Consider the following 13,801-nt stretch of genomic DNA (forward strand, 5'->3'; position numbering starts at 1 on the left):
ACAAAATATGGGTCTTCATGCCTGTCAACCCATTCAGATCCAACCACAGGATTTAGAGAAAGGAGGGGTGAGCGAGCTCACAAAGGACTCTCCTCATTGGCTGACGCGACATATAGTGAAGCGCGTGCACATTGCCAACATGTTTGCAGTAAAGCATGGCTGCCAAACACCCACATGGAAAGATCGTAATACCTGCGCTTGCTGTTACAGCATTTAATGCTAAAAAACACATAAACAGGAAATCAGAGGAAGAAAAGAAAGACGTAAGTCAAAAACACCAAAGAAGAGCTAAAACTTGAATAATTATTGGTCCGGTGTATTCAAGATGGAGGGCATTGCGGGCCAGTCTTGGACTAACTTTGAACACGCAAGTGGCTGTTTTCTTTTTTGCAAGGTAAACAAATCTTACTTTATACTATATTTTGTGTGTATCTTTTTGCGTGGCGACGTGTGTTACCGATAGTCTGCAACACAATATGAACTAGGAGGGTCATTTGATTCAACTTCAGACTGTCAACAACCTATGCGTGTGCACGGACGGCTCTCGTGTGCAATTTCGTGCACTTCCAGAGAGGAGGAGACTGGGAGGGACTATCAGCGAGGTGCGCAGAGAGGGTTGTAGGATTTGCAATTTGAATTCTGCCTGGTGACACAAGATTCAAGTACCCCAGCTTTAAAGGCCTTTATTGCATTTTTTTTGTGGTGCGATTTGGAGTCGGAGTTTCAAGTTATATTTTTTTGTATTTCCTGTATCACATCACTGTGTAGTTTATTCCAGTTGATTTTGAATGAAAGGTGGGCTATGCCCTGCACCTGTCCCGAGTCAGGCCCAGGACACATACTGTGCTGAAAATAAAAAACTATTCACACTCGCATTATCACTGTCGCTTAGTGGAAACCGATCCCGCAGTGGGACTACTCCAACTAATCCTGAAGTACTTTGCCGTATGTGGTTCTCCTTTAGGTGTTGCCAACAGAACAACTGACCTTAGAGCAGCAGCTTGCCCAGTTCCCACTTTTCAACCAGCTCACAGCTCAGGTCCAGGCACAGTTGCTCAGCGACCTGCAGAAGCAGACGCAGCAGGGCATTCAGCTTATCACCTTGCCGACGCCTCCCTCCACCGGTACAGTTACTGCCACTGCCAGCAGCCCCTCCCCAGACAGCCAGACCTCAGCCAGCATCAGCTCGGTAAGTCACATATACAGTGGCGATCAAAAGTTTACATACACTTGTAAAGAACATAATGTCATGGCTGTCTTGAGTTTCCAAAAATTTCTACAACTCTTATTTTTTGGTGATAGAGTGATTGGAGCACATGTTGGTCACAAAAATAATTCATGAAGTTTGGTTCTTTTATGAATTTATTATGGGTCTATTAAAAAGGTGAGCAAATCTGCTGGGTCAAAAGTATACATACAGCAATGTTAATATTTGGTTACATGTCCCTTGGCAAGTTTCACTGCAATAAGGCGCTTTTGGTAGCCACCCAAAAGCTTCTGGCAATCTTCTGGTTGAATTTTTGACCACTCTTCTTGACAAAATTGGTGCAGTTCAGCTAAATTTGTTGGTTTTCTGACATGGACTTGTTTCTTCAGCATTGTCCACACGTTTGAGTCAGGACTTTGGGAAGGCCATTCCAAAGCCTTAATTCTAGCCTGATTTAGACATTCCTTTACCACTTTTGACGTGTGTTTGGGGTCATTGTCCTGTTGGAACACCCAACTGCGCCCAAGACCCAACCTCCGGGCTAATGATTTTAGGTTGTCCTGAAGAATTTGGAGGTAATCCTTCTTTTTCATTGACCCATTTACTCTCTGTAAAGCACCAGTTCCATTGGCAGCAAACATATACATATTGCTGGGTATTGTGGCCAAAGAGCTCAATTTTTGTTTAATCTGACATTACATGGACAAAGATAAGACCTTCTGGAGGAAAGGTTTGTGGTCAGATGAAACAAAAATTTGGCCACAATGCCCATCAAAATGTTTGGAGGAGAAAAGGTGAGGCCTTTCATCCCAGGAACACCATTCCTACCGCCAAGCATGGTGGTGGTAGTATTATCCTCTGGGCCTGTTTTGCTGCCAATGGAACTGGTGCTTTACAGAGAGTAAATGGGACAATGAAAAAGAAGGCTTACCTCCAAATTCTTCAGGACAACCTAAAATCATCAGCCCGGAGGTTGGGTCTTGGGTGCAGTTGGGTGTTCCAACAGGACAATGACCCCAAACACACGTCAAAAGTATTAAAGGAATGGCTAAATCAAGCTAGAATTAAGGTTTTAGTATGGCCTTCCCAAAGTCCTGACTTAAACATGTGGACAATGCTGAAGAAACAAGTCCATGTCAGAAAACCAAAACATTTAGCTGAACTGCACCAATTTTGTCAAGAGGAGTGGTCAAAAATTCAACCAGAAGCTTGTGGATGGCTACAAAGAAGCAGCTTATTGCAGTGAAACTTGCCAAAGGACACGTAACCAAATATTAACATTGCTGTATGTATACTTGGACCCAGCAGATTTGGTCACATTTTCAGTAGACCCATAATAAATTCATAAAAGAACCAAACTTCATGAATTATTTTTGTGACCAACAAGTATGTGCTCCAATCACTCTATCACAAATAAATAAGAGTTGTAGAAATTATTGGAAACTCAAGACAGCCATGACATTATGTTCTTTACAAGTGTATGTACACTTTTGATCACGACTGTACATTCAGCAAACAAATCAGAGGGTGTGTTAAATAGCCTACACATGAAGAATGATTGAGGTTGGTATTGTACAATCATATTTCAAGAATCTACAAAGCACGTCACCTCTATTAGTGAGCATTTCATGACATGTAGTGAGTTGAGCTTCATCTGATGCCACCTCAACTCCCATCCTTTTGATAACTGTGTGTTACCGGCATGGAGCTAAGTGCCTGCTAACCCTCTTCCCTCCAACAGTACCGCAATCAGACTGGCTCACCAGCCACTCAGTCTCCAACCTCCCCAGTCTCCAATCAAGGCTTCTCCCCCGGCAGCTCGCCTCAAGTAAGAGCCCACCCACCAAGCCAGCTGCTTTTTGGGGAAGGGCTTTGTTCCTGGGGGGGAAGCTAATTCTTGATAGGCTGCTTTTCATCCTCTTGCATCAACCATTCACCAACCATGCTGTGTCAGCTGCTACATACACATTTCCTCATTGCTACCGTTGCTGTTGTTTACCGTGCATGACATTGCAGCCTTTTGACTTCCTTAAAGACTAATTCATCTTCACCATGTCGTGGCTCCTATTTTAGCAGCTATTTGGAGCCCGGTTCTCCATTACATCTGCTGTTTACATACACATAAATAACGTGTCTGTCTCTTTTTGGAGAAAGTCATCAGTGTTTCCAGAAAACATTTGGTGGACAGATTAGGGATGTCGCATGTGTTTTTATAATGCGCTTCATGCTCCCACAGCACTAAAAAAGTTAACGCAACTTTGACCCAACTCGAAAATGAAGTTGAAATAGACTCTTATGTCAAGTTAGGAGCTAATTTACATTCATAAAAAGCCGAGATTTTTTAAATGAAATGCAGCCTCAAGTTACCACAAACTACGCCATCATGGCACATGTTAATGCTTACCTCATCATATATTTTCCGTGGTGAAATTCCAGTACCTTTCAACGTTCAATGAAGGTGGTCTTAATCAACTGTCTTACGTGGACTCTAAAAAGTGTGTTTTGTTAAGTGCAATGAAGGATGCGTACCAACAAAAAATGTCAGGAATACTTTTAAAGGCCTACTGAAAGCCACTACTACCGACCACGCAGTCTGATAGTTTATATATCAATGATGAAATCTTAACATTGCAACACATGCCAATACGGCCGGGTTAACTTATAAAGTGCAATTTTAAATTTCCCGCTAAACTTCCGGTTGGAAACGTCTATGTATGATGACGTATGCGCGTGACGTCACGACGGCAACGGAAGTATTCGTACCCAATGTGTCACCATACAAACTGCTCTGTTTTCATCGAACAATTCCACAGTATTCTGGACATCTGTGTTGGTGAATCTTTTGCAATTTGTTTAATGGACAATGGAGACTGCAAATAAGAAAGTTGTAGGTGCGATCGGTGTATTAGCAGCGGACTACAGCAACACAACCAGGAGGTTGTGTTGTGTTTGAGCTGGATACAAGACGCATTACCGTGAGTACAGCTTTGGCTTCCAAACATTTGATCGCTTGCCCGTACGTGCGTGTTGCTATGTGCATGTCACGTACGTAACTTTGGGGAAATATATGTTTCTTGCCGACTCTGATGGCGGCTGGGGTGTCGTCGAAAGCTACAACGCCCGCCGCCGCCGCCGCTCCGTAGTTAGCTTCAATTGTTAAGCTTCGCCAAGCTGGAAATTATTAACCGTGTATTTACATGTTCATGGTTTAATAGTATTGTTGATCTTCTGTCTATCCTTCCAGTCAGGGTTTTTTAAAATGTTGTTTCTATCTGCATTTGAGCCTGATGCTATCACGTTAGCTTTGTAGCTAAGTTAGTTCGCTTCAATTGTTAAGTTTCGCCAAGCTGGAAATTATTAACCGTGTATTTACATGTTCGTGGTTTAATAGTATTGTTGATCTTCTGTCTATCCTTCCAGTCAGGGTTTTTTAAAATTTAGTTTCTATCTGCATTTGAGCCCGATGCTATCACGTTAGCTCCGTAGCTAAAGTGCGTCAACGATGTATTGTCGTGGAGATAAAAGTCACTGTGAATGTCCATTTCACGTTCTCGACTCTCATTTTCAAGAGGTGGTTTAAAATACAAATCCGTGATCGACAATAGAAAAAGGAGAGAGTGTGGAATCCAATGAGACCTTGTACCTAAGTTACGGTCAGAGCGAAAAAAAGATACACCCTGCACTGCCTCTCTAGTCCTTCACTCTTAACGTTCCTCATCCACGAATCTTTCATCCTCGCTCAAATTAATGGGGTAATCGTCGCTTTCTCGGTCCGAATCTCTCTCGCTCCATTGTAAACAACGGGGAATTGTGAGGAATCCTTCCTCTTGTGACGTCACGCTACTTCCGGTATAGGCAAGGCTTTTTTTATCAGCGACCAAAAGTTGCGAACTTTATCGTCGTTGTTCTCTACTAAATCCTTTCAGCAAAAATATGGCAATATCGCGAAATGATCAAGTATGACACATAGAATGGATCTGCTATCCCCGTTTAAATAAAAAAATTCATTTCAGTAGGCCTTTAAGTTAAAATGCACTTTCACAAACTCTTAACAGTGGTGGTTTATATTTAGGTTGAGAGATTGGGGATGTCGAGAGCTGCTGAAAATAACTAATAAAGTAACTTGTAATCTACTGGAGTTACTTTAAAAATAGTTTAAAATGTACTTTTTCAAGGAGTAATCAGTCATATGGTTACTTTTTAAAGTAATAATGGCAACAATGCTGCCAAGTGACACTGTGTACCGTGTCCAATGTTTTTATTTTAATCCAGTTTATTACACATCAGCGCAATATCGTAATAAAAATAGACAGCGTAGTGATTCTGTTGTCTGATACTGGAATTTCCTTCAGTCAAATGTCTGTCATGATATGAAGAGGCCCGCTGAGGCACAGTGCAGTGGTTTTGTCGCCCCTACGTCAGACTTGCACCCAGGGCCAGCCCGAGGCTCTTTGTGGCCCCATTTCGGTCTTTTATATTACTTGTATATCACTCTCTGGCTGACGATGGCTGAGTAAGTATTGTAATACTGTAGTTGTTCCTCGCCACATTGCGCTTCAAAATTTTTTGGCTTGTAAAAGTGAATGTGTTTGTTATTTCATTACTAGAGAGCTTTTTCAATGTTAAAACACATTTTTAGAAAGTAGTAAACCGGTTGTTTATGCTCCAGCTATGGTAATATTCAATTCATAATTAATAAATCCTACTTTGAAAAAATTAATTTACCACCATTCATTTAACAGCGATAAACGAGGGTTTACTGTGTTACTCTTGGCGACCAGAATTAGATTTGGCCAAGGTAGCCCAATTATTTGGATAAAAGACACAACCAACAAACATGCAGGTCAAAATTGTTTATAATTAGATATTAAGAAATAATATGCTATCATTATTTTACAAGTTATGTAAAGATTTGTATTTACTACAAATAATCACATATGAACGATAAAAGACTACATTGACAATTGCAATTCAGTTCAATCCAATATGTACAATAGTTGTGTTTATATTGCATAAAATGTCAAAAGTTAATATGAAAAGGCAAACAAGTTAGTAGGTCCAGGAAGAAAAGAAAAGTGCTCAATATCTCCTATCGCAGTGAAGCCATTTTAAAACTGCTCTGCTGCTTTGGAAATAAATGTAAATAAAACACAATAAATGTGCAAAAACTAAGACAAAACAAATGTTCTTTAGATGTTATTTTTTTGGGAGAAATTATTTGGCTACAATATAAACTTTTAGACATTTTAGAAATACGAGCGTAAATTTGTCACTATTACGGCGTTCGAAGCGATGCTAAATTAGCAACTATCTCTGAGGACTTTTGAATAGACACTGCCGTGATGCTGTAAAATCGAACTAAAACTATTACAAATGACATGTTGATTGACTGCTGAATAAAAGTTTAGCACAAACTAAGCATCATTTTATCCAAGTGGCAATTCAGTCCATCCATCAAAGTAAAACAAGCAAACACCTGCAGAGCATGATGCCCACGTTGATGATGGAGTGACCAGTCGCCACAATCATGTTGTCCCTACTTGTTGTTGTGGCCCTAAACAATTGCAGAGTGTTTATGCCCTTACATTTCACATCTTGCTCATGTTTTCACTTCCACTTAAATGTAGGTTCAATCTTGATCCTAAAAAATTTAGCCTGTGCATTAATTTCCTCTGGAAAATCATAATGCCGACAGGCCTCCTCATGAGTCTCACCGCTTTTGTCACTGCTCAGTCTGATGGTTGTGACTTGACCTTTTGCTAGTGCTTTCTGTTGCTTTTTTGGAGAACTTCCTGCCGGCTAATTTCAGTTTTTACTTTAATTTATGTTCTTGGCAACACATCTGAGATATTTGGCCCCTGTATTGGTATTTCAGCACATTTCCGTGGTGGGGAGCATATTTGGTGACTCTTTCTACGATCAGCAAATGGCATCAAGGCAGACCAATGCTCTCTCCCACCAGGTGACTTGCACTGTGTTCCTAATAAACAGCAGTCAAGTTCTACTGTAATTTAAACTTGGGCTGATTCAAATTCCCTTTTCTCAGTTGGAGCAGTTCAACATGATTGAAAACCCCATAAGCTCCACCAACCTGTATACGCAGTGCTCCACCCTCAACTATACACAAGCCGCCATGATGGGTCTTAGCGGGAGCAGCCTACAAGACTCTCAGCAGCTGGGCTACAGTAGCCATGGCAATATTCCTAACATTATCCTAACAGGTAAGTCATGCATTTTTCTCATTCTGCCAGTATGGTTTCCGTTCTATGCCAATTTCCTTTAAATACCGTAAAAAGCTGAGGCCAAAAGGTCAAATTAGTACATTCTCTTTCAGTGATGTTGCTAGGTACGCGTCCTGCGTCCCTGATGCATAATTATCCAAAGGGTAATAATTTTACCCTATAATAATAAATATCTGCTTAATTTATAGGGGTGTAACGGTACGTGTATTTGTATTGAACCGTTTCGGTACGGGGGGTTCGGTTCGGTTCGGAGGTGTACCGAACGAGTTTCCACACGAACATATAAAGTAGCCGCCTAAGCTAAAGTCTTAACAAGCTGCTCCGCTTCCTTCTGCCTGTCTCTGTCAGTACTCTACACAGCACCCAGCATTGTCCCACCCACACAACCATCTGATTGGTTACAAACAGAGCGGTAACAGCCAATCAGCAGTGCGTATTCAGAGCGCATGTAGTCAGTGCTTAGTGTTTAGCAGGTAAGCATCAGGCTGCGGACTCTCCCCAAATTATAATAAACACCTCCCAGTCAACTACTAGTAACATCACTATGAGCCCGTTGACCTTCTAGAAACATAAACGGCAGCTCAGCTCGCTCGCAGTCCTGGCTTGAGGTGAAGGCTAATTAGCTTTTAGCGTAACGTTAGCTCATTTTGCGGTGTGTGTGTGTGTTACGGACAGCAAAGCCCTGTCTGTCTGTTATTTCACTTTACCTTTTTCTGTGTTGATTGAGCTGTGTTGAAGCAGCAAAAAAGGACATTATGTTAAATGAAGAGTTTCTGTCTCTGATTGTTGATATAATAATGTAACTGCATCATTAAGCCTACATGAACTCCATGGTGTTCAGGGATGAATAGTCTCTCCTATTGCTATTGTACTATTTTTTCAGCTATAGTTACATTCATCATTAGTAATGGAGCAGCCTAGTTTTGAATGGCAGGGTCCCTGCTATCACATGTTGATAAAAATATAACATTTACTTAATAAAAATCAACTACAGGCTTCCCAAATGCTGTAATAAATTAAGCATGATGAGTTGACTTGAAACTGTTGCACTTTTTATATGTAGAAGAAAAGTTTTGTCATTTTATCTAATCTGAGCAACAACTTGAGGCAGTTTAATGTTGATTAACGTGGGCATAATTATTATAGTGTTCCCAATGTTAAAAGGATAAAGCCATTGTGTTCAAATTTGGTACATAAATAACCAAAAAATGTATATTTTGTTGTTTTCTTACTGTACCGAAAATGAACCGAACCGTGGCCTTTAAACTGAGGTACGTATCGAACCGAAATTTTTGTGTACCGTTACACCCCTATTAATTTATGATTTCAAAGCAAGTTATCCATAAAAATATACTCTATAAAAGTGACAATAGAGTTACAGTAAAAGCTGGCAGCTCTTTTGCCAAAATTGTACGGTAAAAAAACCCAATAGGATACGATAGACTTTTATTTTTTCCACAATGGGGAGATTATGTTAATGCAGTGCAGGTTTTCACATACAGTAACATAAGTAAAACATAATGATTTTTATTTTTTTTTAATAAATACTACATATTGTGCACTAATATGTATAGATAAAAGATCAAATAAAACAAAAAAACACTAACAGCCATGTTGCACACTAAGAAAAAAGATGACAGTAATCACATAAGTGCATTGTGTGGATGTAACAGTCTAATGCTGAAGGAGCTACTCGAGGCCTGCACAGTACTGTGCATGGTGTGAGAGGAGAAGGATTGGACTTAATGGATGTCAACTTGGTCAGCATTCTTCTGTCAAGCACCTCCTCAATGCTGACTAGTGGGCAGACTAGGATAGAGTCAGCTCTCTGAGTCAGTTTATTAAGTTTGTTCCTGCCTCTGACCTTGCTGCTCCACCCCAGCAAACGACAACATAGTTAAAGTTAAAGTACCAATGATTGTCACACACACACTAGATGTGGCGAAATTAGTCTCTGCATTTGACCCATCACCCTTGATCACCCCCTGGGAGGTGAGGGGAGCAGTGAGCAGCAGCGGTGGCCGCGCCCGGGAATCTTTTTTGGTGATTTAACCCCCAATTCCAACCCTTGATGCTGAGTGCCAAGCAGGGAGGTAATGGGTCCCATTTTTATAGTCTTTGTTATAACTCGGCCGGGGTTTGAACTCACAACCTACCGATCTCAGGGCGGACACTCTAACCACAGGGCCAGAACACCGCAGAAGCCACCGTAGTGTCGTAAAAGGTGCGCAGTACTGTTTTACCATTTACAGTAGTATGGCTGTAAGAACCACCGTAAATCTTACAGTAAAATTGAGCCGACCGAGCAGCCGTTTTTTTACTACAAAGTCTAAAAAATTTTTACAGTGTATGTAAAAAATTAAATAATAAAATGCATTGCCAATAATATTATGATGTGAATCCCTATATATTTATTTTCAATTATTATTCACGGTGACAAGCGGTCCTCTGAGGGCAGCCATAACTGCGATGTGGCCCTCAGTGAAAATGAGTGTGACACCCCTGCCCTAAGGGTCATGGGCCCCCTGTTTGAAGACCTCTAGTCTAGGTGTTAAGAAACCATTTTTTGAGCGTATGGATTTGGACAGCCAGGTGTGCAAAGGCTGGGTTTTCTTTCTCCCCACTTTGCGCCGCGTCCACACCCACTTGTCTCTTTGATGTCACACATTCCAGTCACAGGTGAGTCCCCGCCGAGCCTCTCCAAAGAGCTCACCAATTCGCTGGCGGGCGTCGGCGACGTCAGCTTCGACGCGGACTCTCAGTTCCCCCTGGATGAGCTAAAGATCGACCCCCTCACGCTGGATGGGCTGCACATGCTCAACGACCCCGACATGGTGCTGGCCGACCCCGCCACCGAAGACACGTTCAGGATGGATAGGCTGTGACGCGACATGTCAACCGACTGTAGAAGAAAAACACTCCCAAATTGTGAAAGGAGAGAGAGCGAGAGACCAAGGGCAGGGTCGAACCCTCTCCCTCGTTGCATGGCCATCCAGCAGTCTGACCTCGTCCTCGACTCCGTGAAAACCCTTTGACACAAAAGACAGCAGGGAAAAGGACGTCCTGTGGCTTCCGGGGAATGGCCTTGCTGTCCTTTAAGAGATTGGCCGCTCGGCGCTTTTGCTAGCACGGCTGTGTTTACAGTGTACCATTACCACATCTATTCCAAAAATGCACATTTTTTTTCCTTTTCATATCCACTTTAATATCTGTTTTGGTTTATATTTGCTTGTAGCAGGAAGCTGCAGAGACATTGAACTGTATCACACCGGCCATGTTAAAGGAAAAAAACAAAAACAAATCGGGTAGTCCTGCAACCCAACAGCTGTCACACTCAAAGCTTTATTTTTGACGACCAAATGTTTTTTTTTCATCATGCGCTGTATGTTTTGATGTTGTACGTATCGATATGTTTATTTATTAGATTGAATATTTATATTTGATTACCTTTTGATGCCAAAATGCTTTCAGTAGGCATCGTGTAAAATTGCACTGATGTTTGTTTATGGATTACCAATGTATTTATTTCCGTCGTATCTGTGTTTACGCTACTTGTTTAACAAAGGAGTGCAAAACCTCCCCATAATTGCTCTTCAGTGTTGGACGTGCCATACTCTTTGCTGCAGCCCTGTAGTGACGTTCAAGTCATGCGTCGTGCCGAAAAACACGCAGGGTTGTTTTTTTGATGATCAGGTATCACGACTTAACTGGAAAGCATTGTTCCGAAAAAGATACACAAACATCACCAGACAAGTCTTTCTCTTAAGTGAAGGAGGCTGTCTGTTATTTATTTTTTTCTCCAGACCTTTTTGAAGTCGTCACTGTGAAATCACCTGATTTTGCCTTACGTGAGTATTCTACTGTTATGTGTCTAACGTATTTTCGTAACATTTTCTCGTACTTAAGAGAGGCATATCTTTTGTTCTGTGCTCTTTGTGATTATGTTGTGTAAGGTCTGACAAATCAATGTACTGTATTTTGTAGCGGTACACTTTATAACCAAACTACTGATGTTTTATAAAGTGAAATTTAAATTGTAGGTAAATGCGGAGGAGCGCAAATATGGGGAGGCTTTTTGCTCCTTGGAAGGGAAGCTCTAACAAAAAGCTCTTTAACGTTGCCTCTTGATGGGCGTTTTCATACCAATGTGCAATTCCTACAACGTATTTATGTATAAATATATATATATAAGCACTTATTCACAAGGTAAAATTGTCTATTTCAGAAACTATATTTAGATTTAAGTATTATAAGGCATTTTTCACGAGATTGGCTCATGTTGTGACCAACGTGAATGGACACTAAGAACAATCAGGGACGTAGCAGAGTATAAAACTGTTTACAGATGTTCCAAACAAATGTTTACAAAGAGTTAACATCAGCTCATATGTGATCCAGATTCAGCAGAAAACGACCCACGGTGGCCTTTTGTCAGAGTTTCCCTGAGAGATGTTTATTGTGTGATCTCGTAAGGTATGTTGTATCGTTTGTGTACAGACATGGCTGATCATTTGCGCTTGTTACTCCTACTCTGGATCAAGTCCCAGCGTCCCTGAGCGGGACTTATATTTTGGTCACTGCAGAATTTTTACTGTCGAGTACAGTCGGTCCATCCAAGCTCTTACATTGCTTTCAGCAGACGCCTGGTTCCTATGCAAGCAAGGCTAAAATATAATGACGCTTAAAGGAAAAATCCACCTTGGGGTTCCCACATGCAGTCTGGCATGTTTGTTGCACATTTGCATCTGAAGAGATTTTCACCAGGCCGCCTTCTTATGTAAGGAGACTGAGGTGAACGGATCGGGTTTATATCATCTGTTGAATTCTGGAATAGCTGTTAATGAAGCTTTAATCAAGACAACCTAATACTAACCATCTGGCGCTTTTATCTTGTACTGCATTTTAGTTGAAGTCGTACAGGTGCGGTTTGCAGCAGGGCTTTTTGCGGCCCCACACAAGTTTTTCTGGCCACATTTCGGTCTTAAGTATTACTCGTGTAACACGCCAGAAGTGCAGCCTTTGTAATAGTCATTCCTCGCCATATCGACCTCTGAAGTTTGTGGCTTGTAAAGGTGACTATGTGGGTGTTATTTCCTGTCTAGAGGGATTTTTTACTGTCAAAAATGTTATTTAGAAAATCACAAACAAGCTTTTTATGCTACAGCTATGAAAACATTTAATTTATTATTAATAATGCCTACTTTGCAGAAATCAATTTACCACAGCCAGGCCAATTAACATTGGTTTACTATTAGTATTACTCTTGGCAACCCGAATTAACATAAGCGACAACCAACAAAAATGCATTTTAGGTAGGTTTATAAGTAGATATTAAGAAATGTATTACAAACACGCCAGAAGTGCAGCCTTTGTAATAGTCATTCCTCGCCATATCGACCTCTGAAGTTTGTGGCTTGTAAAGGTGACTATGTGGGTGTTATTTCCTGTCTAGAGGGATTTTTTACTGTCAAAAATGTTATTTAGAAAATCACAAACAAGCTTTTTATGCTACAGCTATGAAAACATTTAATTTATTATTAATAATGCCTACTTTGCAGAAATCAATTTACCACAGCCAGGCCAATTAACATTGGTTTACTATTAGTATTACTCTTGGCAACCCGAATTAACATAAGCGACAACCAACAAAAATGCATTTTAGGTAGGTTTATAAGTAGATATTAAGAAATGTATTACAGGTTAAGTAAATATTTGTGTTTACTATAAATAAACACATATGACCAATAAACAAAAGCACTACATTGACAACTACAATTCAGTTCAATCCAATATGTTCAGTAGTCATGTGTTTATATTCCAAATGTCAAGTTTATATGTAACGGTGGAAAAAATGTCACCATCATTAAGGTAAATTAGTCCATCAAAATAGAACAAGTAAACACTTCCAGATCACGACGACCATGTTGATCATCTTCTAAAGTGACAGGCCACCATAATGATGCGGCCCCCTTTAGTCGTCATAACCAATGTTCCCTCTAAGGTGCGCGCCTGTGCAATTGTGCACTGCTCAAGCGTCCTCTGCGCACGGCAAATCTATGCCACGCACAAAATCAAATAAAAAAATAAGCGCATAACAATTTTCGACACACGGACACGACAGAGAAAACAGTTTTCGTCATCATTGTTCAAATATTGTAACGTCTGTCGAGACGCTTTGAGGACATGAATTCCGTCGATCACTTTACTGAGCAAAACTCTTTATTGTCGGCCATAAACACATCACCAAAACATTAGTAAAAAAAAATTACCGTAATTTCCGGACTATAAGCCGCTACTTTTTCCCCTCGTTCTGGTCCCTGCGGCTTATACAACGGTGCAGCTTATATACGGC

The 13,801-nt window shown here is 40.8% G+C and overlaps 1 protein-coding gene across 3 annotated transcripts in view; it reads left to right on the forward strand.

The window, feature by feature from the left end:
* Positions 1–13,801, forward strand: part of crtc1b (CREB regulated transcription coactivator 1b) — a 50,448-nt gene that overhangs the window by 19,531 nt on the left and 17,116 nt on the right. Inside the window, exons 10-14 of one of the 3 annotated variants that reach the window (XM_062028450.1) lie at positions 965–1,189; positions 2,949–3,035; positions 7,083–7,169; positions 7,254–7,428; positions 11,253–11,297. In XM_062028450.1, coding sequence (XP_061884434.1) covers positions 965–1,189; positions 2,949–3,035; positions 7,083–7,169; positions 7,254–7,428; positions 11,253–11,297 — 619 coding nt within the window. Of the gene's footprint in view, positions 1–964; positions 1,190–2,948; positions 3,036–7,082; positions 7,170–7,253; positions 7,429–10,122; positions 12,825–13,801 lie in introns of those variants that run through there. The other 2 variants (XM_062028451.1, XM_062028452.1) reach the window with 2 other exon arrangements.

The sequence above is a fragment of the Entelurus aequoreus genome, linkage group LG19 (assembly GCF_033978785.1).
Source record: "Entelurus aequoreus isolate RoL-2023_Sb linkage group LG19, RoL_Eaeq_v1.1, whole genome shotgun sequence".
Taxonomy (NCBI): Eukaryota; Metazoa; Chordata; class Actinopteri; order Syngnathiformes; family Syngnathidae; genus Entelurus; species Entelurus aequoreus.